The sequence below is a fragment of the Manacus vitellinus genome, unplaced genomic scaffold, assembly GCF_001715985.3.
Source record: "Manacus vitellinus isolate BGI_N305 unplaced genomic scaffold, ASM171598v3 scaffold_18_pilon, whole genome shotgun sequence".
Lineage (NCBI taxonomy): Eukaryota > Metazoa > Chordata > Aves > Passeriformes > Pipridae > Manacus > Manacus vitellinus.
The window spans coordinates 1,176,202-1,202,511 of NW_021939324.1; the positions used below are offsets into that span (position 1 = coordinate 1,176,202).

General features: G+C 40.3%; 1 protein-coding gene across 1 annotated transcript in view; it reads left to right on the forward strand.

Annotated features, from left to right (window-relative positions):
* Positions 1-26,310, forward strand: part of EGFLAM (EGF like, fibronectin type III and laminin G domains) — a 72,665-nt gene that overhangs the window by 25,981 nt on the left and 20,374 nt on the right. The window contains 9 exon segments of the mRNA XM_029959025.1: positions 5,436-5,602; positions 14,179-14,294; positions 14,539-14,875; positions 17,348-17,448; positions 18,576-18,676; positions 19,748-19,892; positions 21,743-21,932; positions 24,800-24,925; positions 25,660-25,903. Coding sequence (XP_029814885.1) covers positions 5,436-5,602; positions 14,179-14,294; positions 14,539-14,875; positions 17,348-17,448; positions 18,576-18,676; positions 19,748-19,892; positions 21,743-21,932; positions 24,800-24,925; positions 25,660-25,903 — 1,527 coding nt within the window.

The following is a 26,310-nucleotide window of genomic DNA, read 5'->3' on the forward strand; positions in this document are numbered from 1 at the left end:
TGCTTCTTTAACTACTCTGTTCTGTAAAGGTCAAAATATTGTTCTTCAGGAAAATAGAGTAATTTTTGATAAAGAATTGTTGTTGTTGTTGAGATAGGTAGGAAGAACTATTGATTTTCAAAGTGCTTAAAGTATGGTTGCAATCTAGAAGATATAGATATAACAAAAAGAATTCCCAGGCTGAAAACCTACTTGTGAACTGAAGTACTTTTTGGATCAAAATGCCCCATTATTTAGTGGGAAGCCATCCAGTGTTCATTGCACTGCGATGCTGGACATGGGGGCTGAAGATTCTTATCTCCCTCGTGCAATTTCTGCTGTAGAATCACCAAGAAATTTCTCCAATATCTATTTTTTGAACACAATTTTTAACTGAGCCTTTTGTTCTCTGTGCATCTTTCTCATTTACTCAATGGGTGGAGGAGGGATTTTGTTGAGTTCTGATTGCCTGCACTTCTACAGGGTCTCTGCTTTTACTGGAAAGTGGAGCCTGGAGGTTTATGTACACTCCTTCATAGCACCAGGAGCCTGCTAATGGAAGAAGAAGTGGGCACCGTCATCTCCACCTGACACATTGAAAATGCACCCTTGAATGTTTTTGTTCAGCCAGGGAATGTAAAGTTGCCTTTAGACTGTTTAGGTCTAAAGATGCGAGTGATTGAAATTTCAGTGTTTCGTTGGTTTTGGACTTTGGGAAAGAATTTGCTAACAGCACAATGTTTTGATTACGCTGTTTAGTTTGAGGTTTAAAGCTCAGCTGGAAGTGCATTTGTTAATTTTGGGATTATGCTCTCTTAGACTTGGAAGCTTAATTATATATTTGGAGAAAGTTCAATGAGCCATAAACTCTAATAGCAGTTAGAGGTAAACATTTAAGTTTCATTGTCTTTTGCTGCATATAGTTTTAATTACTATAAAATGTATTACCATGACTTAAAGCTGTTAAATTAAGCCAATGTAAAACTAAAACAAATTGGTTCAAGCAAATTTAGAATTAAGTCCTCTTATGTCAAAGAAATACATTATGCTGTGCTTTTGCAAAATCAATGACTTTCTTATGCAAATGTTTAATTTGTCTTGGGTGCAGCACAAATGTCTAAAAAGTATCACATTGTTGAAATAATTTCCACCTCTACAGAAGTAACTTTATGACTAGAAAACACATGTTGGGAGAAAACACTCTTTTCAGTTTCTCAACTGTGATATCAGGGGTTAAAACCTCATGAAAATTCAGTGCATTAATTGTTTTCAGATATTAGAATCCACTCAGGGTCTAAATTTTGTGATTTATTTAGGCACTTTGCATAGTTTTCCCTTAGGACTCTTTGGTTCCCTATAGGCAGTGGAGGGCTACAGGTGGTTTCAGATGTAGGAGGAGCTGGGCTAGTGAAAGTTCTGTTCTGCTGCTGACTTTTAAGAGGATGCTAAGGAGACCACACCCCCATCTTGTCTAAATGGTGAAAATCAAGAGGGAGACTGTAGGGACTCGATTCTCACCTCATCGTTCATAAGAAATGTGTGAGAGAACTCATTAAACCCAAAACAGCTGACAGTGTCTGTAAAAGTTTGTAGGGTCATTGTAAATACTCTTTTGGTTAATGATGAGAAATATTTTAAGACAAATGGCATTTTTATGAAAGCGTCTAAAGTGATACTGTAGACTTCAGCCTATGGATTTGGGTGTTTTTCCTAAAGACACTGTAAAAAATTAATCCTCAAAATGCCTTGGATATTTTCACTCAAATACTCCAAATATTCAAATTTTTGATCTGTTGAATGCCTACCAAATATTTTAAACTTGATGATTAACTTACCCAAATTTTTATTTTCATATAGCAGCTACAAATGTTTTAGCAATGTATCCCTTAAAATGATTAGGTCACTTTCTTTTCATCTTGTTGGTACGTAGATGAAATCAAAATCTTTCAATATTAATTTTGGCATGCAGGGCAAATTTTTCAGTATCTTGATAGTGATATGAAACTTCTGCTGCAATGAACTAGGCAGGTTCTGCTGATAAAACTGGGAGATTTGCCCGTATTCAGATGTTAGGGTGGAGCAGATTCAGCATAATGTTGTGTGCACATTTCTTGATTAGTTTGAAGCCTTCCCTCTCTTCCCCCACCAAAAAAAAATCTATCCCTGAATTCATTTCCTGTTGAATTATCTGTCCCTAGCATTGCACTGAACTAGGCAGTCATTGTTTGCTTTTGTTTGCAAAGAACCTGAAACAAAAGATCTGGCCAGGGAGACACCTCCCACTGTCCAGGGAAAATACCTTTAATACTTTTTTCCTGACTGTTTCATCAAACAGTCGTATCTCAACATTTATCTCACTACCTGTGAGGGTTAAATCCTTGAAAAGGTAATTAATGAAGAAAGAGGAGTGAAAGATGTAGAAATTAGGGAGGAAGTGCTTAACAACATTAGACATGATCAGAGGAATATCTAACAGGAGACTGAGTTTAAAGAATTGGCCATTTTTCCTTTCCTGGTAGTTGGGTTGATATATTTTGTAGAAAGTGTCAATGATGTTAAATAATAATAATCAATGAAAATAATATCATATAGTGTGCTATATTCAACAGGAAATTTTTTTGTAGTGAATGAGAATGTATTGTATTTGTCATTGTATTTATTATTTGTAGGAATATTTTTTAAAAATGTTTGTAGAGATGAATTTGCCACTTGAGATGATTATAAACACGGCAGAGAAGAACATTCAAAAACATTATAAAGATTGGATCGCTAGCAGGTGCTTCACTCCTAAAACATTTCCAGGTGATTTTAAAAGGAAGTTCAAGTGAGTAGAAAATTTTCATTCTCTGCATCAGAAAGATTTCCTTTCTCAGGCCGAGTCAGTCTCCACATTACAACATAAAGCAATAGTGCAAATATTTTGGGTACGTATGGCATGAGAATTCTGCCCTTGGTTTATACCCATTCTGTCCTGTTGACTTTAGCCATATATTTATTATCTCAAAAACAGTCTGACTTGGTCACTGGCAAGATTCTTTCTGCATGGCACTTGTGCATTGGAGGTGCACAGCTGTAGCTTCAAGAGCAGACTCTGTCCGTGGAAGTTGTCTGATTTCTCCATGCACGGTTACAACCTCTGGAGCTGCCCTGCAAGGTGTGTGACAGAGAGACCCTATGCAGGGGAATGTAGTGCTGCATTAAGGTGGGAAAAGCGATATCAAAATGAACCCTTCTAGTGTAAAAGTTAACAACAAAATTAAATTTGACACACACACACACAAAAAGAAGAACCATGGAGACAGTTTTCAACAAAATGTTCCCATCTTAGGGAACCCAGGAGCTGGCTGGCCATGGATAAGTCACCAGCTGAGTTTGTTGTGTTCCTCTCCCCATCTGTTTGCCACGTTTTCATCTTGTACCAATTTGTTTGCACAGAGAATGTTCTGGAGAAATAGCAAAGAATGTAGCTGCAAAGAAGTAGCAAAGAAGTAGCTGCAGATGCTTACATGTTTGGAGGAATTTCCGTTGTTATAAACTTCTACAGAAAGAAATGTTGTGAGAGACAGCATGTTTGAAGGCTAGCCTGTGTTTGTTATCTCCTGAATCTTTGTAGAGTGCAATGTGTCCTTTGGGTCCCTTCATCAGAGGTGTGTGTTTCCATTTGGGCACAGACATCAGCAAGGTCTGTTTCAAAGAGGCTGTGAGGCAGCTCTTGAGCTAGCAGGAATTCTTTGGATGGGAATTGGAGCCAAAAAAGGATGTGTACAGGAAAATTGAAAACACTACTAAGTAAGCGTGTGGAAGGAAGCAATGTTAGCAGTTTTCATTTGGAAAACACTATATATTTTCATTTTGGCCCAGGCATCAAAAGCTCAGAGGAGGGGAGCAATGGAAGAGTAGCCAAAATAAATGCTCTACTGTCAACCAGGAAATGGTGGTGGAGGGTGACTTAAGATAGTCTGTTTAGCCATCATTACATCTTATGCATTTGTCTGATTTTATTTTTATTTTTAGTAAGACAATGAAATACTCGTGTCCTATGTACCACTGCAGGAGCCAGGCAGCTGGGAGCTGTTGCTTTGTGACTGCATTTGCAAGCTGGCACAAAACAATGGAACTTCAGTGATCAATAAATCTTGTATTGACTGGTAAAAGAAAACATACGTTGACTTTGGCATTTCCTTCCAATTGAAAATAAACAAATACAAAATGCCTGCCTTGTGCTATAATTTTCATTCAAAGACTGTTGGAGACATTTGCAGCTAGTCCTGTGTAAACACTGGTAGATTCAGGGAGCACTTGGAGTTTACTTCCTGTAATAAATATCACAAGGACACTGAAATAATTTTCTCTGAAAGCAATTTCTGTCCCTATTTTACTTTCATGAACTTTAATTTTAATATTTTGGGTGGCCTAGCATGAATGCTTACATTTTTGTTTTGTTTGTATTTGTTTAGCTTCTCATTCTGTTTTCTCTTTCGTAAGAAGAGACCACTTTTAGAGAGAGTGGAAATGGTGTGAAAACATCAGAATACTCTCTCAAAATAGACCAGCCCTTTCCAATGTCCCTCTGTGTATGAACCTAAAACTTTTGATACCAAACTGTCATGTGAATGGTTATACTGGTTTCAGATGAATTATAATGGCACTTAGAGAAGCATTTATTGGCAGCTGGCTTCCAGTATGAATCAAGAGTTAACTAGGCATTGTCCAAAGACAGACATAGGAAAGCTGTTGCAAAATATAGGTCATGTTCTGTGCATGATTGTTCTGTGGGTTTTGGGTTATCTTTGTGGTTGATTGGACTGTTGTTTTTGTTTGTTTGTTTGTTTGTTTTGTTTTGTTTTCTTTTGTTTTGTTTTTTGTTTTGTTTTGTTTGTTTGTTTTCATGGTTTCTTTGTTGTTTTTCCTGAAGAGGAGACTTTGGATCCAGATATCCCTGCATGTGTGGATTAACCTGATTACCTGGGAGATCAAATACTAGATTCTCATCTTGCTAATGCTTGTTTGAAGTGACTTACTGGTGTTGGAGCACAAGCTCTTAGAAATAAACCAGGATCTTTCCCACTATTGCAAAGTATTACTTTATACAGCCACACGAGTGGTATAAAGCAGGTGCAGCTAATAGACCTCCACTTGAAAGCTATCAACCCCAAACCCGTGAAACAGATAAATAGACCTGGATTTGTCAATCAGTCCTTTAAATAACCTCCTTGGCTTTATAAGCAAAATCTGAATATTGAGTTTGTATGATTGCCCAGTTTTGATATCACAGGCTTCACGGCTTAGTAATGGTTGATTGCACAGTCTGGGTCCTTTAAGAGTGAAGGGTTTCAGTGATGACTTAGTAGACTTCTATCTCATTTATTTGTGTATTTTCCAGGAAAGTTTAAAGGCAGTTAATTTGTACAGCAAACTTTAATTATTTATGATCTGGTCTTTGTTTGATCCTCAAGGCCAGACCTTGACAGCAATTGGACGGTAATAAGAGAGCAGATCCAGATGGAGTCCATGGTTCTCAAGGGACTTCTCCCAAATACCAAGTATCAGTTTGCTGTCCGAGCAGCAAACTCCTATGGATCAAGCCCTGCCAGTACACCGAGTGACATCATCCGAACGTTCAGTGAGTAGAACCAGCATTTTTCAATTAAAGCTGTATAATAATAAAGTATATCTGCAAATCAGTTTTGTCTGGGGCAGTTTGTGGTGGTCTGCTGATGGAAAAAGTTGCTCTACAAGCACAGGCACTCCCATTCTGACACCATTCGGTCCTGTCTGAGGAGCTTGCAGCACCTCATGAAAGTCAAGCTATGAACAAAGATTTGAAAAGAGCCAGGCAGCAGTGCTCTCATGCCATTTCTCTGCTCTGGAGGTCATTGCCAGATATTTTTGGATCACTACTTACTGACTTTTGTGCTGGTATCATGCAGAACTGATAAGTGAATATCATGGGGAGAAATGGGAGAGACAAATCTATTGTTCACCTTTTTTTCTGTTCTTTGAAACTGAATCTTATATATTACATTTATAATTTCAGCAACTCAGAAAGACCGAATCAAACCTGTACTGTTTTCTAGGGAGGAAGGCTCTGAAATGATTAAGCACAATCATGAATATAATTATATAAGGAAGTAAACCTCCCTTTCTGATCAGAAGCTGCATAGCAAAAATTTTAGATGAAAACGCATTCAAACATATCAAAATCCCAACTTGTGAACTGTTATATTTATGTTTGTATAGCAATGTAGGCTATGTACATTGCAGTAAGTGTGGGTCCAGCTGCTGCTGGCCTTCCTTGGTATACAATTCTCTGCCAGTGCTGGTGTGCCTCTGGACTGACTTTGAGGGGCTGTTGCTCCTCATCACACCCAAAGTCATAGCTTGTATGCAAGGATCCTGACCAAGCCAACACAGAGGGTGTTGGGAATTGTGCAAATCGCATCTTTCAAACAGAGAAAACTAATGCCACAAAGAGAAACAATGGAGGAAAGGGAACCAAAACTGGCAAATTATGGAAACTATCTGGGCTATATCCTTAATGTTTCAAATTTTTATATAAAAAAGTGTATCAGCACTTTTAAGTTCCAGTTTTGAAGGCATTTATAGGGGATGGAATACCACAAAAGAAAATGCCTGAATAAAATTTGAGCAGATTAATGAACTATAAAAAAGAGCAGAAAACCTGACTTTTTTTCTTTTCTGCCCCCCTCACTTGCAAATCAACTTTAATTAACTAGCAGAAAATGAGCAGTGAATATTTGGGTGGGACTGTGAGCTCTGCAAGAAGATTTTGCATGCTGCAGAAATGTGGACAACAGGTTTAGTGATCCACCAGTGTGACCCTCTAAGGATTTATTTCTAAATTGCCTCCTTATCTTGGAATCCTTGTTTTCACTGACTCTTATAAGGTAGTTTCCATTCTTTTTCTTCCTCTGTCATAAATTCAGTCACTTAAACAGTTGGCATGTAGTTTGCTAGGGCTGCTGAACTCATAAGTTTAAATCCTGAAGTAAATATTTGTGAAAACTCTGAAGGTGCAGTGTGTTCTGGGGTTCCTCCTTTCCTCGATCCTCCGGGATCAACTCTTGCTGTCTCAGGCACACATGTGTGCTCCTTGGTGTTTTGTTTATCTTTGGATGTAGGTGGTTGCATCCTTCGGTCAGAAAAGATAAAGTGTTTAGCTCTTTTAATAAGGGTGGAATTGTCTTCATGCTCTGCTTATTACTGCAGTAGTCCAGAGAAGGCACTTTGCCTTTGGAAGCTGCATGCTCTGCAGAGGCCTGGATTTCTATCATTAGAAGTTGGAATCGAATTCACAACCAGTGTGTATAAGCACTGATTTCTGGAGAGGTTCACAGGGGACATGAGCTTGCTTCTCTGGGCCTGGATCAGATCTGAAAAGTCAATGCATTATGCATGTTTCACTTCTCTCTGAATGGGCTTAAAAATTCTGTGCCGGTCCAAGGCAGGCACGTGGGTACTGCAGCGGCTGAGAGGTTGGTCTCCCTGCACTAAGGGGCTGTCAGGGCTTGGACAGAGACCCTCATGAGGGGCAGAGCTCCTTCAACGCAGGGCTGTGTCGTGTCTGTAATGTGCTCCAGCCTTGCATCAGGTCACTTGTACTTGGGGCTGCTTTGGCAAACTCTGGGCCCTTTGCAAATGCAAGTGTTGTTCCTTTGCCAGTCTGCTCTAGGTTTACAGGGTGGATTTTGAAAATAGGCTAAAAAACTGTGCATAGCCACTATGCTTGAAAGCCTGTGTCACCTTGTGGATACCTGCCCTCACAATAACTAGCTTTTTGCAGAGCAAGGAGTGGTGTTCAAAAGTATTGGAGGATGCATGCCTTTAGAAATAAATTCTGTGGCTTTCTGGGGGCTGAGATCATCTCAGCTGTAGCTGAGATGATAGTGTAGCTGACAGCAGCTCTCACTTGTCTTTAGTTGTGATGTCTATGTAGGAGACTGGTTTGATATTAACCAGATACACAAGTACATTGTGAATTAGTAGAAAAGCTAAACTTCTGTTGTGAAAAAATGCTCTTGATTAAAGCTGTGCATAGCCTGAACATTTAATTTTCCCCAAAGCACTAAAAAACCCTGAAGAATGATTTAAACCACTGACAAGTTTCTTGAAACAAACAAAAAAAAGCATGCTAAACTCAAGGGCAACCAACTTACTCCTAATTCACATTATGTATCTGAAGGCATTTTCCCACTTCTAGTAGTCAAAAAGCCCAGTTCTTTGGACAGTTAATGACTCACTTCAGTTGCTCAAGCATAAGCATTCAGTGTATTTGAGGTCCTCTGGGTTCGGTGGTTTTCAGCAGTCACTGCAGGATGTGCCTCCCAGGCATCTCACAGACACCTGATAATCCTCTGGGAATGTCTCAGGTAATGCATCTCAGGTGGCACCAGTTGCTTGACAGTCTCAAAGCGCCAGCAGATACCTCAAGTCACCTATTGTTGCCGAAAAGGTGTCAGACAGTTGGCATCTCTGAAATTGAAGCATCTTTATTCTTCAGGGTGCATATCCTAAGAATTACTGTCTTCATTATTACCACAGTTCCTCCTCCAATCTAAACAGTGAAACATGCCACATGCCATAGATTTTTGATGCTATTTTTCTGACTACCTATGTATTCTTGAGAAATACCTGAAATATTTCAGGAAGCTGGCAGAAGTTCATACAATAACTGGCTCCATGCATTACACTTAGTTCACATAGAGCTGGCACCTAAGCACCTTAGTGTGTTTGGATTTCAAGAATTTGTAGCTTTATGCTTGTATATGCTGGATGCTTGTGCCTGACTTGAAATAATTAGTGCTTTTCTGATGCTTATTTCAAATGAATAATAAATTCCCAGCATTACCTCAAATGCAGTGGAACTTCAGGGTCTGTATTGCCTTGCATAGATTTTCTTGCAACTCTTCTAGGAAGGCTGAGGCAGAGATGAGGCCACACTACTTGGGGATGTTTTCTGCTGGGGCTTACCTCATTCTCACAGATAATTCTCTCATTTTGTTTTTAAAAGGTACCTACCTGTGGCTTTGCAGTACTCTTGACTGCATTGTTTCAGTTCTATGTAGGAAAACATTGTCTTTATTTGCTCCTCTAAAGGGATGCTGACAGTATCACCTAATGTGACAGACCTCCCAGGGTCTGAAAATAGAACATGTGGCCTTGATTATAATCAGTTACCCACTTACCTAGTAAAAAATATATACTTGGTTAATTGCTCCATTTTCAGGGATGAAAGAGAGGGCAAGTTTCCCCCAAGGGCTCTCATTTATTTGTGATTTGGTTTCATTAATTTTTTTCTAGACAGAAATGATGTAATAAATCAGTTTTTTGTTGCCTTTCCTAATTACAGTTGTAGGTTGTGGGTATTTCACTTATAGGGTTGTTGGGGTTTTGTTAAATCAGATCTTTCAATGTGTCAAGGACAATTCACTGAAAATTTAAAAGTTGCACATGCTCAGTTTTGAAACAACAAATAAATTCTCCCCAAGAATCAAACAAAGTGTCATCACCTGCATTGCTTAAATACCCTTCACCTCCTCGGGAAACAGATGGGGTTTGCACTGTGCCTGGAAGGTCACCAGCCTTGGGCTTTGCCAGACCAACAAAGGAAGTGTCTTCTGTTAAAAATACCCTCCTGCTTGTCTCCACAGAAAACGTGACAGAAGTGTCTGCTTAGTTGGGGCACATCCCTTCCTCTGGTCCTGGCTGTCACCGCCAGGCTCACTCTGAGCCAGGCATTGGCACAGGTGCTTAAATACTCTGTATGGAGTTTGAATGTGTCAGCTGTGGCTCAGGCACAGGAAAAGGGCAGTCTCTGCCCAAACCTTGATTTAAATGATAGTGATATGTCTTAGAAAATGCAAATGGAGAAAGTTTTCCACAGAACTATGATCTCCAAAGGCTTTGCAAAAGCGGTGTTGGTAGTTATAGGGACAGGGACAAAAAGCAAGGGACAGGCCAAGTGATACGCAGCATCTCACTGTGAGTCACTGAGAAGCACAAAAGTCACATTAAAATACTCTTGATGTGTATTTGATTTAGACTTGTGAAGGGTTCTGCATGAAGGCAGTCAGTCTCTTAACATTTCCATTCAACCTGCCCATGTTGCAGTGCCCCCTGCTCTGCCTCCTACACTCTCTGGTGTCTCATCAGCATGCTGGTGGCAACCTAATGAGCAAAACAAAAGTTTATGTGGCTTTCTATTTGTTTTCAGAAAGATTTCTTTAATATAACTTAATCCCTGATTATTTGGAAAGAAGCTATGGTTCATGACCCCCACGAGTTTTTCAATTAAACAGGATTATAGGACCTAGTAGAGGGTCTTAATCAGACTTCATCTCCTTCCACACTCTAACATATTTAATTAAATATAGCATGTTTATAATCTCTTCAGTCTTGTTTTGGTATTTGCAGAGTACCACTTTGCTTAATTGTCCCTGATTTGCCACCCATTATGAGATGAACTCTCCACTAAAGCACCACAGTGATGTGGGGGTTTCTCTACAAAAGGACCTGTTAATTTCTTTCATTTTGTTTGTCCTGTAGTTTTATCACATCATATCACATGTGACTGTCATGCCATGTCCAGGGAGCAAAAGCCAAGGGTAAGGAAGAAGAATGCAACTGAGAAGCCAGTGGGCTTACATCTTGTCATTCGTGTGTGTACTCACCTGTATAAGGGCGTAATCAGAAGCAGGTGCATTCCATGACTGCATTGCTCCTGGATGCATTAGAAGTTACCCAAACTGCTCACGGATCAGTGGGTAGAGCAATGGAGGGTGTGCTGGCTGAAACTCAGACAGGTAGAGCCAGAAAGGGGTAAAACTGGAGATTGGGGGCAGTGCTAGAGACCTGTGGATACTAGGACACCTTCTGAAGTTACATTTTTTCTGGTGGCGCTAAACTTACATCCTGAAGGTCTTTGAAGAGAGGCCTCAGAGCAGTCTTTTCACCAAACACAATAAGTCACCTTCTTTGCTCTCTCCAGGCTCCAAATGTTGTACCAGTTCAATAATGTGAAAGGAGTCATTGTCTGGTTTAAAATAGTGGGTACATTTTGTCTCCTAGGGTCTTCTGTTGGAAAAGCATGGAACATTTTGATCTCCCAGATGAAAGTAGCACACCTGCTGCTTGGGGAACTGCCAGCCTCTCCTATGTTACCATGTCTCATTGCATGCTGGTAGTTATTAATGTACTTTAGTGATAACTCAACTCAAATCAGGAGAGTTACACTTCTGTAAAACTGGCATGGTGTTAAAATCATGTCCATACCTCTAAGCAAGTGTGTGTATGTGTATGAATATAAAGATATTCATATATAGAATATATATATTCATACAAAATATTCATGAAGATATGGCACTCTTATTGAACCTACATCCCACTAAGCCAATAGTTTGACTGAAAAGAGAGAAAATATGACAGCATTTGGACTATAACACATGTTGTTGTAGCTTATGACTTCTAAGTTAGAAAATAGAGTTTGTATATCACAGCTTGTTTGAATACAGATTGGATTGTTTCCCCTGACAAATGATTGTGATTTTTCCTTTTTTTCCCCAAATTATCTTTTGGCTTTCACTGCTCTTAGGTAAATTACAGTTTCATTTATTAGAAGAACTAAATTAGCTCTGAAATACTTTCAGATACATAATACAAAGGCAATTAGTAATAGCACAGGTTTGACTTAAAAGAAACACTCTCCTAATGAGTTGAAAATTGCTGCATCTACTGGGAGCTGAGTTAATGCTGGGCTCTGCTTCTTTGATATGGTTTCTCTTAACCTGCAAATCATATTTGTAATGTTTATGTTTGAAGTTTTACACAGAGAAATTTCTTTGTAGAAATGCATTCTTATAGAATCACTGTTTCCAAAGAAGGGGATTCTGATGCAGTTATGTGTAGAAGATGCACCTGGATTAGACAATCACCATAGGTCCCTTCCAACAGAATAATTTTCTATTCTACTCTGCTCTAGTCTTCCTACATTTCTGCCTGGAGTAAAATTATCCTGGAAGGTGATTAACCTGAGTGACTGTAAAAGTGAATATGAGGAGTAAGGGCTTTTGTTCACATTGTGATAATACCTATTGTTTTCAATACGTTGGAATTCATTCCAGTGGTTGCAGGATTGGGACCGGTTCATAAATGTGCAGTCTGATTCTCTAACAGTAATCCCTTGCCTGTGTATTGACAGTCACTAGCAGAAATAATCTGGATGTAGCTTGTCCAGTGTACCTCATCTCATTACCAGTCATAAAGCTAAGAGTTCTCTGCTCGGCTTATTTGGTAGAACTTGGTGCTGAATGTTTAATGTACAGCCAAGCTGTATTATTTACAGCTTACTAGCTTTACATGCTAGAGTGAAAAGACTTATCCATATTCTTTCCCAGTCTAGCATGCTGTTTTGGTTGCAAGTGTGTATGCCTCATTACCTCTACTCATTTGCCTCCAGTTTTTCTGTATGCTGATGTAACATGTAAACCCCATTGATAAGTAACTCCCACAGAGCGTATGGAGTGTGGCCAGCGAGCCAAGCAGGGCACATGTTCATATCTGGTGCACATACGCTTGATTTCATAACTGTCTGCTGGGATTTCTGGGTTGCAGTCACAGCAAAGGAGAAAAGAGTACAAAATGATTTAGATAAGTGCACTCCCGTCCCTATCAGGTCAGTGAAATACTTTTGCTTTATTGTCCACTGGGGTGAGAGATGGCTGACCCCAGTCAGACTGACTCAAGCAGCCCAATAGCACTGGGTGCACATTGCTTCTTCTGAAAGTTTGCTGAGCCTCGTGAGCTTTCTCTGGCTCCTTCGGGTTGTTTAGTACTGGTAGTGAAGTACTTCTCACTACCATCAAGTGGCATTTTCTAAGCCTCCTTTCCGCAGACAGGCAGTGCCTAGCAAGACTTTGCATCTCTGCACCTTGCAGTATAAAGGACCTGCTAGCTACCAGAAAATATCGACATCTTCTGACTGCTAAAATAAACAAGCAGCTGTAGTCAGCTCCTTACAGAGCCTTTGTAAAGCGAGGGTTACCTATGCTGTTTTTAAGTGATGAGAAAATACTTTATGGAAAAGGCAGATATATAAGTCTGTTGTTTTAATGGTTAGAAAATGTCTGTTTTTAACCTTGCTGAAATGATAAGTAACTGTAGTGATGTGGTTGCTTTTAGTATATTTCTTCATGACTTCTGGTAAATTTTAATAGCTAAAAAGTGCAAATCAATGTTTAAGTAGAATTTGCACTGTAAAGTGCAGAAAATACAGATATTTTCTATGAGGATCCTCTTACTGTTAAAATTGTCCATTCCCAGCCCAGAGTCCTTTGTTGCAGAGTTCAGAGCTCCAGGGAGAGACAGAAGCAGATTATGTACATGAAAAACACATGGTCATAGAATCATAGAATCCCTCCTGTGTTGTGAGGGACCAACAAGGATAATTAAGTTCAACTCTTGGCTCTGCACAGGACAATCCCAATAAATGCATGATGTGCCTGAAAGTGTTGTCCAAACGCTACTTGGACTCTGTCAGGCTTGGTGCTGTGACCACTTCCCTGGGGAGCCTGTTCCCATGCCCAACTACCCTCTGAGTTAAGATGTTTTTGCGTGTTTCATTTTTCAAGGTGTTAAATTCCATTTTAAAAAATAGTCTAACAATACACTTAGGATGCTAATTTCAGGAGCTTTGGGGTCAGTGGAGGTGGATTACATCCTAAGCAGAGCATGCCCGACCTTTGTGCGTCTCTTTTGCTGTTACGGTTTATTTGGTTGCTGGTAGGGCAGATGCAGAACTGTGTATTTATAAAAGGGAAAAGCTTGACCTAAAAACTATTTGTCACTAAAATGTTGTCCATGCTGAAAAAGCTCGGAAATTTTGTCCTGGGAGAATGATGAATAAAAGTCAGTTTGCAGAGGGAGAACTGAGCTTTGCCTGCTTTGTTTGTTTAATCACCTAAAAAGTGACTTAATAGAGGCCTTGCCTTTGTTTTAAGTTGTGTGGACATCACTTGGACAGCATCTCCCATCTTCAGGCTGACATTTGCATTGTCTGTACGGGATGAACAATGATGTTACTTCAGATTTAAGCGTTGTGAATTGGAGGGTGGTAAGGTCGGAATTGCTGTGTGTAAAGAGAAAAAAATATATGAACTGAATGTGCCAGTTATGTCTTTTTAGGCTCTGAAGAGTTAGGAAGTGGAAGCTATGGGCATCGGTACATCACAGACACAGTGACTGGTGATGGTGATGGATTTGATGTTGATGATTCAGACTATGACATTTATATCGAAGAGGTAAATTTCAAGATTTCATTTTGGCACTTCTGTTTTCTTTATAGTATTGATATTTTAAAGTGTCCGGTCCTGTCAGGTAATTTAATATCTGATATTATGTGCTCAGATATAGTGATGTGGTTGCTTCATTTTCTTTGTTGAGGGTGAGTTTGTTTCCTCAGATTTGTATCTTGAAAGCTATTTATTTCATTTCCCTATAGCATTTTAGGTTTTACTGAATTGGTGTTTCTTTATTTCCTTTCAGCTCAGACCGCTTCCTGCTATTAAAGGAGGCAACAGAAAATTCCTGGTCAAAACTAAGGTTGCGCCAGGGTCTAGTTCCAGGCTCCTGTCCCGGGTCCTTACAACCACTTTTGAACCCACTACTTCCACTCCCACCACCACACGACCTTCCACCACAGCGAGAGCAACCACAGCTTGGGCAGCGAGGAGGGGCAGCATGTCCTCTGCCTCGCGGCTCTTCGACCTGTCCTGCGACGAGGCCGTGTGCTCTGTGGACAGCTTCTGCATCAATGACTATGACCGGGGTGGCTCCCGCTGCCACTGCAACTTGGGAAAAGGAGGAGAGACCTGTGCGGAAGGTGAGGTGTCTGTGTGCCTGCTGCTGCTGGCTCCTCTTTGTCTGAAGCAAGGAACCAACCAAAGCGCACTTTGGAAGCAGCCAGCTGGGCTTAATGGATCCCTAAGGATAGCAGCAACTTCCACGTCCCATTTCAGACATCATACCCTTTTCTTCTTTTTCCTTGGTTAGGGGTGAAAAAGTTATTCTTTAATAAAGTTGAATGCAGAACCGGTGTGAAGGTACAGAGGGGAGGTTAATCCTCTTTCCACCTAAGAGTGAGGGGGTGATGAAGCCGCATATGTTCACCTGGGTGTGACAGGGTCCATTGTGGCATCCACAGCTTCCAGCAGAGATATTCAACCCTCCTTTCATGCTTACCTTTTGTCACCAGCTGGAGCCCTGAACCACTCCCATTTCCAGTGTGGTCTGTTGGATGATGCTGGTCCTGCAGGAGGGATGTGAGTCAAAGCTCCTGTTGTAAAAGTACCACCAGAGGAGGCTTTCCCCATTGTCTGCAGGGCAGAAGTGCTGGAGTGGTAACCCCAGCACTCATGTCAGGCAGACAGGGGAAAGAGAGGAATAAAACCCTCTTCCCAGTTCAGAAAGCATGACCTGCAGTCTGGGTATATTTGTCCCAATCAGGACTTGTCACCCATCCTTTTGCCTTCTTTTAAGGCATCAGAGTCAGGACAAGAGCTTGCTGAGCTGAAGGAGGCCGTCCTGCTTCTTTTTCCCTCGTTGTCTTCTTGATCTCTCCCTTTGGAAACCTAAACTCATCCTTTAGCAGAGTTAGTGCTGAGCAGATCACCTGGTAGACCAGTCCAGCTCCCTCAGCATGCCATAAGCAGGTTACACTTTTCCCCTCAGAGTAATTTTTCTTCTGATTTGGCAACCAAGGGGTCAGATGAATGCCAGAACTCACACAAAGATAGTGTCCTCTTGGTTATAGTGGTGCTATCCCTCCTGCCAAAAAAGAACTGATCCGTCCATCCCTCTGCATGCTCATTTGACCTACCAAGACCCTGCCACACAGCAGAGTACCAGGGACACATGTATCTTCAACAGGGTGATGTTAGACCTTCGTGATGCACAGTGTCATGCATCAGGGTTACAGACACTGAGAGTGTTTTATCGTCTTCAAACTGGAGTGCTGGAGCAAAGAGGTCTCATTCTGAAAACAATCTGTTGTGACTCAGTGACATGAAACAGCTGCAGATGTGATTTTAGGCCTTGATCAAATATGAAGAGTTGAGGATTTATTTGAACTGACATAGCTGTATACAACTTGCAGAGCGGGTTTGTTAACATCAGTCCAAACCCACCATTTTTCACTGGGGAGTGTGTTATTCCTTAGTAAGTAGTAGCACCATGGGCCAATATTCCTTTGTACTGAATTTCTCTTCAGCAGCCAATATTGTTAAATAGTATATTAGTCTGAATAGAAACAGACTTCTCTTCACAATCAACAGCTGCATGGCACTCTGGTCCAGTCAGTTCTGCTTATGATCAGGGCTTGCTTTTTGCTGATGTTGCATTCAGTTTTATAGCACTGGTCCTCTTCACCTCAGCCTAAAATGTATACCTTGCAAACAAAAAAGCTGAGAGAACTGTATCCAGATGCAAATATGCAAGAAAAACACACTCAGTATTCAAATAGCTAAGAGAAATAGGACTCCTCATTAGACTTAAGTCTGCTGCAAAAATAAGGATTCAGACCTGAAACTGTGTCTCTCCTCAGTGCTTCTTAGGGAAATTAGCTGCAAAGGGAGCAGTAAGACATATCTTATTTTCATTGTCTCTCAGGGTCAGGGAATAACATAAGACAATGAAGAGTGAGCATTGATAATGCCAGTGGACAAGACCAATGAGAAGAGCCACTGTTGCAACCAGGGATGGAGAGGTGCCTACAGGGACCCTCTTCTTCCCATCACTCTCTTCAGCCTCTGCCCTGAGCTAACTTGAGGGAAGTGCTGGAAGCTGCTGGGCTGTTATGAGACATCCAGTGATTCTCCAGATGCTCAGTGCAGCAGCTATGGAGCAGCAGTGACTAATGCAACCTTGAATCGAGCCACACTTCCGGCATATGTTTTCGTAATCCTGCCAAACAGAAAATGACTTTGTTCTCTCTTTGTTAAATGAATTCCTAAAAGAAGATAAATACAAAATTGATGGGTTCTGTCTTCTGTAACAAGGATGAAAATCTGGAGAAATTTTCTCTGAAGCCTGTGATTAAACTGTTGAACAGTATTTGGCCCTCAGTATCCTGTTTCTTTCCAAGTTCACCAGGTCCTTGGGAATAAAGGAATTAGTTGTGAAAAGTGGTGGGAGGACAAGGCAAGAGGTTAACTGATTGTTGACTGCTGCTGAATAATGGCCTCTGGAGGAACTCTTCCTTTCATTTCCACCTGATGTTATCTAGTACTAAATGCGTATATCGATTTTTATATGGGAAAAAGCTGCTAAATAACAGGCTTCTCTCTTTGCTTTTCAGACATCAGCATCCAGTATCCTCAGTTCTCTGGCTACTCATATATCACCTTTGAACCACTGAAAAAATCCTACCAGACATTTCAAATTACCCTTGAGTTCAGAGTAAGTTTGAGCAATTCCAAGCTCACATAGGAGTTTTAAATTTTATTTACTTATTCTACTGCAGTGGGCAATAGCAAAATAACAGCTTCAGTATAACTTGTAATGTAATTGTGGTGAACCTGTACATAACCTTCATCTGTAAAGATCTGGCTTAACCTTCAGTGAATGTAAATGAAGTTTGTAAGCAGCTAAAATGTTTGCATCCGTTATTGGTAGGCACAGCATGAGAGAATCCCTGGGACTAATAATACTGAGTTTGGAAGTGGCATGTAGTATCTTTGCTTAAAAGAAACTATGATCCTGTCATACAGAGCAAAACACCGTATCCTGTATTCAGAGCTCCTCTTCCGTCCTCCAGGATTTAAGTGCACATTATTTTCCACCTGTGAAGTTTGAGACACCAGCTAATATATTCAGGATACCTTACTACTTAAAATGCAGGTCTGGCTTGGGTTAATTCTGTTTAGGGACAGAACTGGTGAGGCTACCTGTAGGGAGGGTGGCCGAGCTCTTGGATGCATCCCTACTTCCACAAAAAGGCAGACTCACCAGCTTCACAGCCTGGGTGTGAGACTGTCACTAGAGCAGCAGCAGTCTGTTGCCTTATGTGGTGATGTAACACTCTGCTGGCAGTTTGTCACTTTAAAATGCAGGATGGCTGCAAAAAGCCGCTGTGTCAGCTGTTATGCACATATGGAGAAGTGCTGCTGGCATGGGTTGTTCATCTTGAAGAGTGTCAGGCTCACAGAACATGTAAAGTAGGGTGTATGTATTCATGTTCAGTAAGTGTAATGTGGCTACACTTAACAGGCTTGCTAGGACGTTCTTGCTAGACTTTGTGCTCAGAAGTCTCATATGGAACATGTATAACAGTCTTTGGTACTTTCAGGCTTTTTTTTCAGGTCTGATAGTATCATACTGTAAGTAGATGGTCTTAAACCACTTAAGGCAGTGATTTTCTAGGTTCAGGGTTCAAAATTGATCAACCAATTTCTGATTCCGCAAGTTAAAAACTCGATCTGAAAAATGCTGACCCTTTCTAGAGAAAAGTTCCCCACTGCTGCTTGCTTTTATCTGTTACGCTGAGGCTTAGACTTTGATTTTTCATGTTGATACAATGATTACAGGCTGAATCAGAAGATGGTTTGCTGCTATACTGTGGAGAAAATGAACATGGTCGGGGTGATTTTATGTCACTGGCAATTATCCGACGTAGCCTCCAGTTCAGGTAAAACTTCCATCCTAATTTGATGTAAAGAGAAAGAACCATTTCTGCCTCCTGGGCCTGCTATATGTGATGAATATCTGCAGTGTCTTTGCCTTCTGCTCCATGCAGTGCACAAAATGGACAATGTAATTTAATTTAAAAATTCTTTAATACTTTTTTCTCTCATCCTTCTTTAGTGTGTGAACTTGTACCCTGTGGAACTGTTATATTCAGACCTCAGTGTAAAGGCAAAATGATCAGTTTTCTTCAAGACATTAGTCTGGGCCTCATTGCTATGTTATCAAAAGTCCCAGTGAGCTGCTATATTTGCTGAGGTGATGGTATATCGAGGGGTGCATAGTCAATGTTTTTGTTTTACAGCAAAAGACTTGCAGATAATGTATGAAAATCCAGAAAGGGGCCAGGAACTTCATCTTGTATCGCTTGTTTAGATGACAGTTGCAGGTTTTTTAAATGAAGGAGAGGGTTTCTTGCAGTCCGATGGATATGAAGCATGTGAAAGAGTATCTCCAGGATCTCCTTACTTAGGAAAATGAGTGCTTTGAAAGTGGGGAATAACAAAGTGGGTGATGTGCCTTAGGTAGTGTTTTTGTTCACTTACACTGTGTGACAGAGGGGCAAAATGGCACGTTTTGTGTGCAATCAGCTCCACAGAGACTCTCCTGGAGGTCTTGTCAATGAGTACTGAGTTTCAAATACAGTAGCTGAGTTATTAATGTAGCACTGCCTTTCACAAGGTAGCTAGAAAAATTCCCAGGAGAAATTACTGTGATAGCAGGAACTCAGATTGTAATACTCCATCTTGAAACAGTTTCAGCTGTTGGCAAACTTTGCAATGCAGTCGGTATGGTCAGAGAATGCAAAATCTTCTCCACGGTAGGAAGACAGATGATGAAGTTTGAAACTGAGAACAGATATACTAGACCTGCTGTCTGATTTTCCTGTGTTTATATGCAGTGTGGAATAGAGAGGTTCCCAAGTGCAAAAGGAATATTTGGAGTCTAAAAATGACTTTTGGTTATTTGATTATTGTGAGATTGTCACCTTGCCCTCTCTGTCTCCTGCTCCCAGGTTCAACTGTGGCACTGGAGTTGGAGTCATAACGAGTGAAAACAAAATCAAGCTGGGGAACTGGCACAGTGTCACGTTGTTCAGAGATGGGGTGAATGGCTGGCTCAGGATGGACAACAATGCTCCTGTGACAGGAAAATCTCAGGTTGGTAATCCTGCCCCTGCAGCTCAACCTTGGACCATCTCAAAGTTATGATGACAACTTTTTTCTTGCTACCAGAAGTCCGATTAGATTTAGAAGGTGCATTTTTATTTATCAGTGTTGGGACATTTAGTGAACTAGTACCAGTGTACAGATTACTCTTCCAAATTATGTAGTCTAGAAATCACAAAGATAAATATCCCCAAATCCCACTACAGTTTTCCTGTTGTCTTCCACGCTTGCTCTGCCACCCTTCTGCTACTCTTTGGTAGTCTCAGATAGAGGCTGCTGTTAGAAGTTTACTAGATTGTTCAGCTGCTGTCCCTGCTTGCTTTCTTTTTTAGCCTCAGAGAGCTGCTCTGCTTCTTCAGACATAAAAATTAGATCCATATGGGCATGGAAGTATATATATTTAATATTTATGTATAATATGTATATAACCACACAAGGTTTGTATACAGAAGTGTAATTAGATGCATATCCTGGAGACAGATTTAAACAGAGTAATGGAAATAGACATTCTGCCCTGACTTATGTTAATACCAGTAAGTTCATACAAGGCTTACAGGGTAAAATATTGCTCATCTATGGCCAGAAAACAGAAGTGAAATTAGGCACTGGAAGAAAAGGTAGTTTCAAATTGTTTCAGATGCCTTTCCTTTGATGGTCACTATTAGCATGTCATTCCTAGCCCTGAAAAAAAGCAGCTTCAGTCATCTTATTACTGTACACTTTCATGTGCAAGCACCAAAGGGAAAAAGAATTGCACTGCATTGAGTTCTCATCAGCTGGAAATGACAGAGAAAATAATTTCAATGTCTGTCGTATTGCTCTCTGTTTCCAATGCTACACAAAGGGCATATGTGAATCAGGAGACATGTACAGTTTCTGCAGTGAACTGTGCAAGTGAATACCTGCAGACTCAATAACTTTATCTTATTTAGCCAAATAAACATAGGCTATGGTGATATAATTTATTGTTTAAAACACTATGGGGGCAGGGCAGGGATGAAAAATCCAGAAAGATTTTAAACTAAAGGTCAGTGCTGTCTCAAGCACACATTGGTTAAAACTGACCCTGAATAACAGGGAATATTAAGTATTTTCTTCTAAAGGTCAGTGAAGTTTTGAAGCAACTGCTGGGGAGAAGGCAAAAGACGTATACTGATCAATTTGTGGAAGGAACTGTGACTCTGTTGCCTACAATAGCATAGAGTTTGATTCAATGGTCCAAAAAGGTTCTGTTGCTTTTTGATATTTTTTGTTCTTTCCTGTGCACTGTAGCAGTGCTAGTAAACTTGTATGTGTACATTTCTGTAGGCTTGTTAATGCCCCTCAAAAAAGGTGGGCACTAAATTTAGCACTGGCAAAGTGAGCAGAACCCTTCTCAAGTGGTAATTTTATTGGCTTTTGCCTTTTCTTAGTTTGTTTTTTTTTTTTTTACTCTTGTTTTTTGTCATTTCATTATTATTCAATGGTAAACACTTGCTGGTTTCTGTCCAAAAGGCAGTATCACATTGGTCTCTGTCCCTCAGGGCTTAATGTTTAGAAGACAAACAATTTTGGCAAAAGTAAAGGAAGAAATTGCAGCAAAAGTCATATCACAATCTCTCCTCAAAACATAGTGATTTTTAAGTTTGTTATTGTGCTGATGGATGCAGGTGCAAAAAAGTTTATTTAAAATGGTAGACTGATTTGAGGAATGACTAATGGAGAGGAATTACCAGCAAGCAACCCACTTATTCCTTGACACAATTCTTTGTGGAAGAAAAAAAAAATTATTGTAATGACTGTGGCTTAATATCCTGTGTTACGTCTGTTATACAGGGTGTTGTGCTCTGTTTTCCCTGCAGGGCCAATACAGTAAAATTACGTTCCAGACTCCTTTCTACGTTGGCGGTGCTCCCAGCGTGTACTGGCTGGTCAGGGCCACAGGCACCAACCGTGGGTTTCAGGGCTGCATCCAGTCACTCAGCATCAATGGAAAGATAATTGATATGAGACCCTGGCCATTAGGGAAAGCTCTCAGTGGTGCTGATGTCGGTAAGTGTAATGGTATGGGGCTCTTTAATCAGTGATTAACCAGGGGTTACTTTTAAGCCTGTTGAAACAATGGTCCAAGTTTGATAGATGTAAGGTGCGGTCTCTGTTTTTTGCCTGGTTTTATTCTGTGCACATTGCTTGTGGTGTGTCTGTAGTCGAATGCATAGTAGAATCACACTGCACAAGTAAATCTTTTGTGGGCACAGTTATTGTGCATAATAAATAGTAAAACTATATCTCATGAGCAAACAGTGATCTTCATGCTGCTGATGTTATGTTTGCACCAATATTTCTGCCAGCATCTCTCAGGATGCTTCTTCATGCTCCTGACTGACACAGTCATTTCATCAGAAATCAATAGTGTGTATGCTGAGGTTGTATTTGAAACTATATGGATCAGAAAAAATGTGTTTTACCTAAAGATACTATTGCGCTTGTCCAAAGCGGTACATGGATATCTCAGACCCACAGCAGCACTGTGGCTGTTACAGAGGGCTTTTCCCCATTAAACCCCATCACTGCTGAAGCAAATAGGCTTTCCTGACTACCATCCATTGTTTTACTTTCCAGAGTCATGGTATGATTTGAAAATAGCTAGGAATAAATACTTTCAGCAGCTTTGTGAAGTGGTATTATAGCATTGTCTCCCCTTCACGGATTAAAAGATGGAGAACTAGGGAAGCTGATTGGCTAGTCCTGTTTTACTTACTAATCTATTTCATCCATGTAATGGGAAGTTAAAAAAAAAACAGGACAACAAAATCCTTGCTTTAATGACCTCCCAGTCTAAACAGTTTAAGAGTAAACCCAAGTTAGAGAGCAAGTGGTAAAGGCAAGAAATAGATGCCATATCACTGAACTCTCTGTGCCATGCTTCAACCACAAAGTCATCTTTCTTCTCTTCTTAGCTGTGCATTTGGTACCTCAAGAAGGAAGCGACTAATAAGAAACTTCTTAACAATTGCTGTGTATTCTCTAGATACTATGATCAAACTTCTGTGCTATACAGGGAGAGAACAGAGTGGCCCAAGAAACAGTTGCTGAAAAGAGTAAGACTTTGGAAGCAGAGTGTAATTTCACGATAGAATGAGAATCTATGGACTTTAGATAGATTAAAGCCCTGCTGAAGTTCCCTGAACCCTAATCTCTATGGGCTTTTGGGCTGCAGCTAGCTTCATTCCCATCCATGAATGCTCCACATACTACTGCATTAACAATCAACATCAATAAAAACAAATGCTGTGTTCTGCAATGTGTGACTCAAAACTGAGTGATAAAGCCTTACTGTCCTTACATGACTGCACACATTCATATGAAACTGTACCAGAAGAGACTTGCAAACAATACGTCATGTAAGTTAAACGCAAAAAACCTGCAAGTAAACTCTACTAGGGTTTGGGGATGACTTTTGCTAGCCAGTTTTTGGTTTTTTGGTTTTCTTTCTGTTAGCAAAATGTATATAAATCAGAGGTGCTGTGGCACATGGATCACAGAATTGAGGGTGGGGACGAGAGGGGCCATCCTGCCCCTGCACCGCCTCTGCTGGCTATAGCAGAAGTTCCACTGGACCGTGAGCTAAGGGGCTGGCAGGGGAGGCAGGGCTTGTGGTTCAGAGCAGGCACAGCAGGACCCTGGACTCCTGCTGCAGCTTCTCAGCTTCTGTCAGGTTATTTTCCACTGCCAACAGCAGAGTGATCAGGATGAACCAGCACATCAGCCACTGACATCTGCATACTTGTCTGTGGTTCTCTTTCTGGCTATGGGATGGGAATTCAAACTGTGAAGCTGGGGCTGTACTATCACCAGCACATTATTGAAGATGTGTAAAATCCTGGTCTGGAGACCATCCTTACAATCAGAATGCTGTATTGTAAAAAACCCCAAATAGTGCAATAGTTTTGTAAGACTTCTCTCAGTCATCTCAGATAAAAAAACCTATTCCCCAGTGTCTATTTTCAGAGCTGCCTCATTAAACTTTTGTCATGTCAGAGATGATACTTCAATGTGCCTCAAAATAAATGTGTAATTCTTAGTTTGTCCCTCTGAATGTGTGCTTACATTTTTACACCACAAAAATCTTACTTGAGTTTTCTTAATGTATATGATCAGTTTGTTATTTACTGACAAGGAGAGAGTTATTTGATCAGAAACTTAAATAAAGGAGAAAGCAAGCAAAATCAACAAGAACTTCAATCAGATGTACATTTAACTGTTGTATAATCTGATTTATAGATATCAGTTTTAAGAAGAAAATAAGTTATTTGTTCTACAACAATTTCAGCCTAATTCCAGCAAGAAGAAATAATCTCCTCGTCATTTCAGTTGATGTAGAAATGCTTCAGCATAGTAGAAATGCTTCTTAAAAAGCACATATGCTGATGATATGGATCCTTTTTAGTTCAGACAAGAGGGTTGCCAACCTCATTTTGGCTAATAAGATTAGTTGGTGATGATTAACACCTTCCATGCTCAGCATGACATGGATTCACAGTGAACAAAGAAGCACTTAAGATAATTGAAATTAAACAAGTCACAGTGCTTGTAAACAATCTAGAGAATTTTTTTTAATGAGGAAATAGGAAGAAGAGCAGAAGATAAGTAATTCAGGGAATGATTGAAAACTATTTTTGCTATGGTTTGTAGTAACAGCTACTTCTTGCTATTTGTAAGGTCTCTTGCTGGTCTAGTATTAAGAGAAAAAATACTAAAAATCAAATTACTTTGTCTTAACTGTATACCATTTGACAAAATGGGAAAGAATTCTGTCAGGAGAGCATATTTCATTAGTTAGTAGTGATGTTCAACAGCTAAATAAATCTTCTCTGGCAAAATTCTCTGATAAATTGGTGTTCTGACTCTGTGTTTAGGTGAGTGTAGCAGTGGCATCTGTGATGAGGCAGCCTGCATCAACAGTGGTACCTGTACTGCGAGCAAAGCAGATTCTTACATTTGCCTTTGCCCTCTTGGATTTAAAGGTCATCATTGTGAAGAAGGTGAGTGGGTGCTGGAATGCTTCTATTTCTTTCTATGTGTTATTTAGTGTTCAATGTGTTTTCCACGTAGAGACATCTGAGGAGGTCTCGTGCTGTTACACTGACAGAAGAGAGCACTTATTACTTCATCTTTTTACAGTCACATACTGAAACCCTTCCCTCACCACTTTGGAGCTACCTCCAGCTCCTACATAATCAGTGATTCTCAAACCTCTTTGCTTATTTAAACTAATGGTAATTAGGCATCTCAAACTTACTTTTCAAAAGCTAAAATAATGTACCACTCCATAGCTGACCATTAATTCTAAAAAAATACCCACTTTTCTCCTAAAACTGGTGTCAGTTGTATATTCTGAAATGTAAAGGACACAATAGCAATTTCCTGCTAAAATCAGAGAGATACAAATAGCAAAATACATGTAGCATTATTTTCTATGCTGTAGAACTTTTCATGCCATCACCCGTTGTGTGCTTCCTACTTTGAAAAACCTTATGGTGAATCACTAAAGAAAAGAAATGTGATGTTTCATAGTACTAATATGTCCCTGGAAAAGGAGGGAATTAAGCGGTGTTGGCTAAGATAAAAAAATATTTTTAATTTCAATGACAAAATTTTGAGGTTGTTTTGCTAAATGTTAGCTTTTCCTTAACAAAGGGAATTGATACTGGTTGGTAAGTGTCAGTCTTTTACATTTGAGCTTTAAGTGACCTGCTTGTGATTTCTGGATTTCCAGCACTCACCTTGGCCATACCTCAGTTCAACGAGTCCTTAAGATCATTTGCTAGCACACCCTGGCCCTTGGAACCACAGAATTACCTTTCCTTCATGGAGTTTGAGCTGACATTTCGTCCAGATTTAGAGACTGGTGTCCTTTTGTACAGCTACGACACAGACAGCAAGGACTTCCTCTCCATTAACATGGTGGCTGGTTATGTGGAATTCAGGTTCGACTGTGGCTCAGGAACAGCTGTTATCAGGTAAATAGTATTGCTTATGTTTCCTTTCCAGCAGTGCCATGGTGCTAATCTGGGAGAGGAGTGGGCTGGAAAGAGTAACAGGCTATGATGAGGCGTGTGAGCCCACTGCTCTCTGGTGCCTACTTCTGTGCCTAGCACAGAAATGCTAAAACTGTATTCAGGGGGAGAGGGTTTTCTTCCTAAAGTGGTTTATGTTTCAAAGCTTTATTATCAGCGCCACCACCTTACTGTAGATGTTACTTTTGTGTCCGTATGGTATTGCACAAATTCCCTTCTTGCCTCCATGACATTGTGCCATAGCTAATTGGGGGATTTTATCCATATGTTTTCTACCACAGGATTTCACAATATTGGCACTTTTGTGACCATCCTCCACCCTGATTTTGAGTTCCAGGCAGTAAGCACCA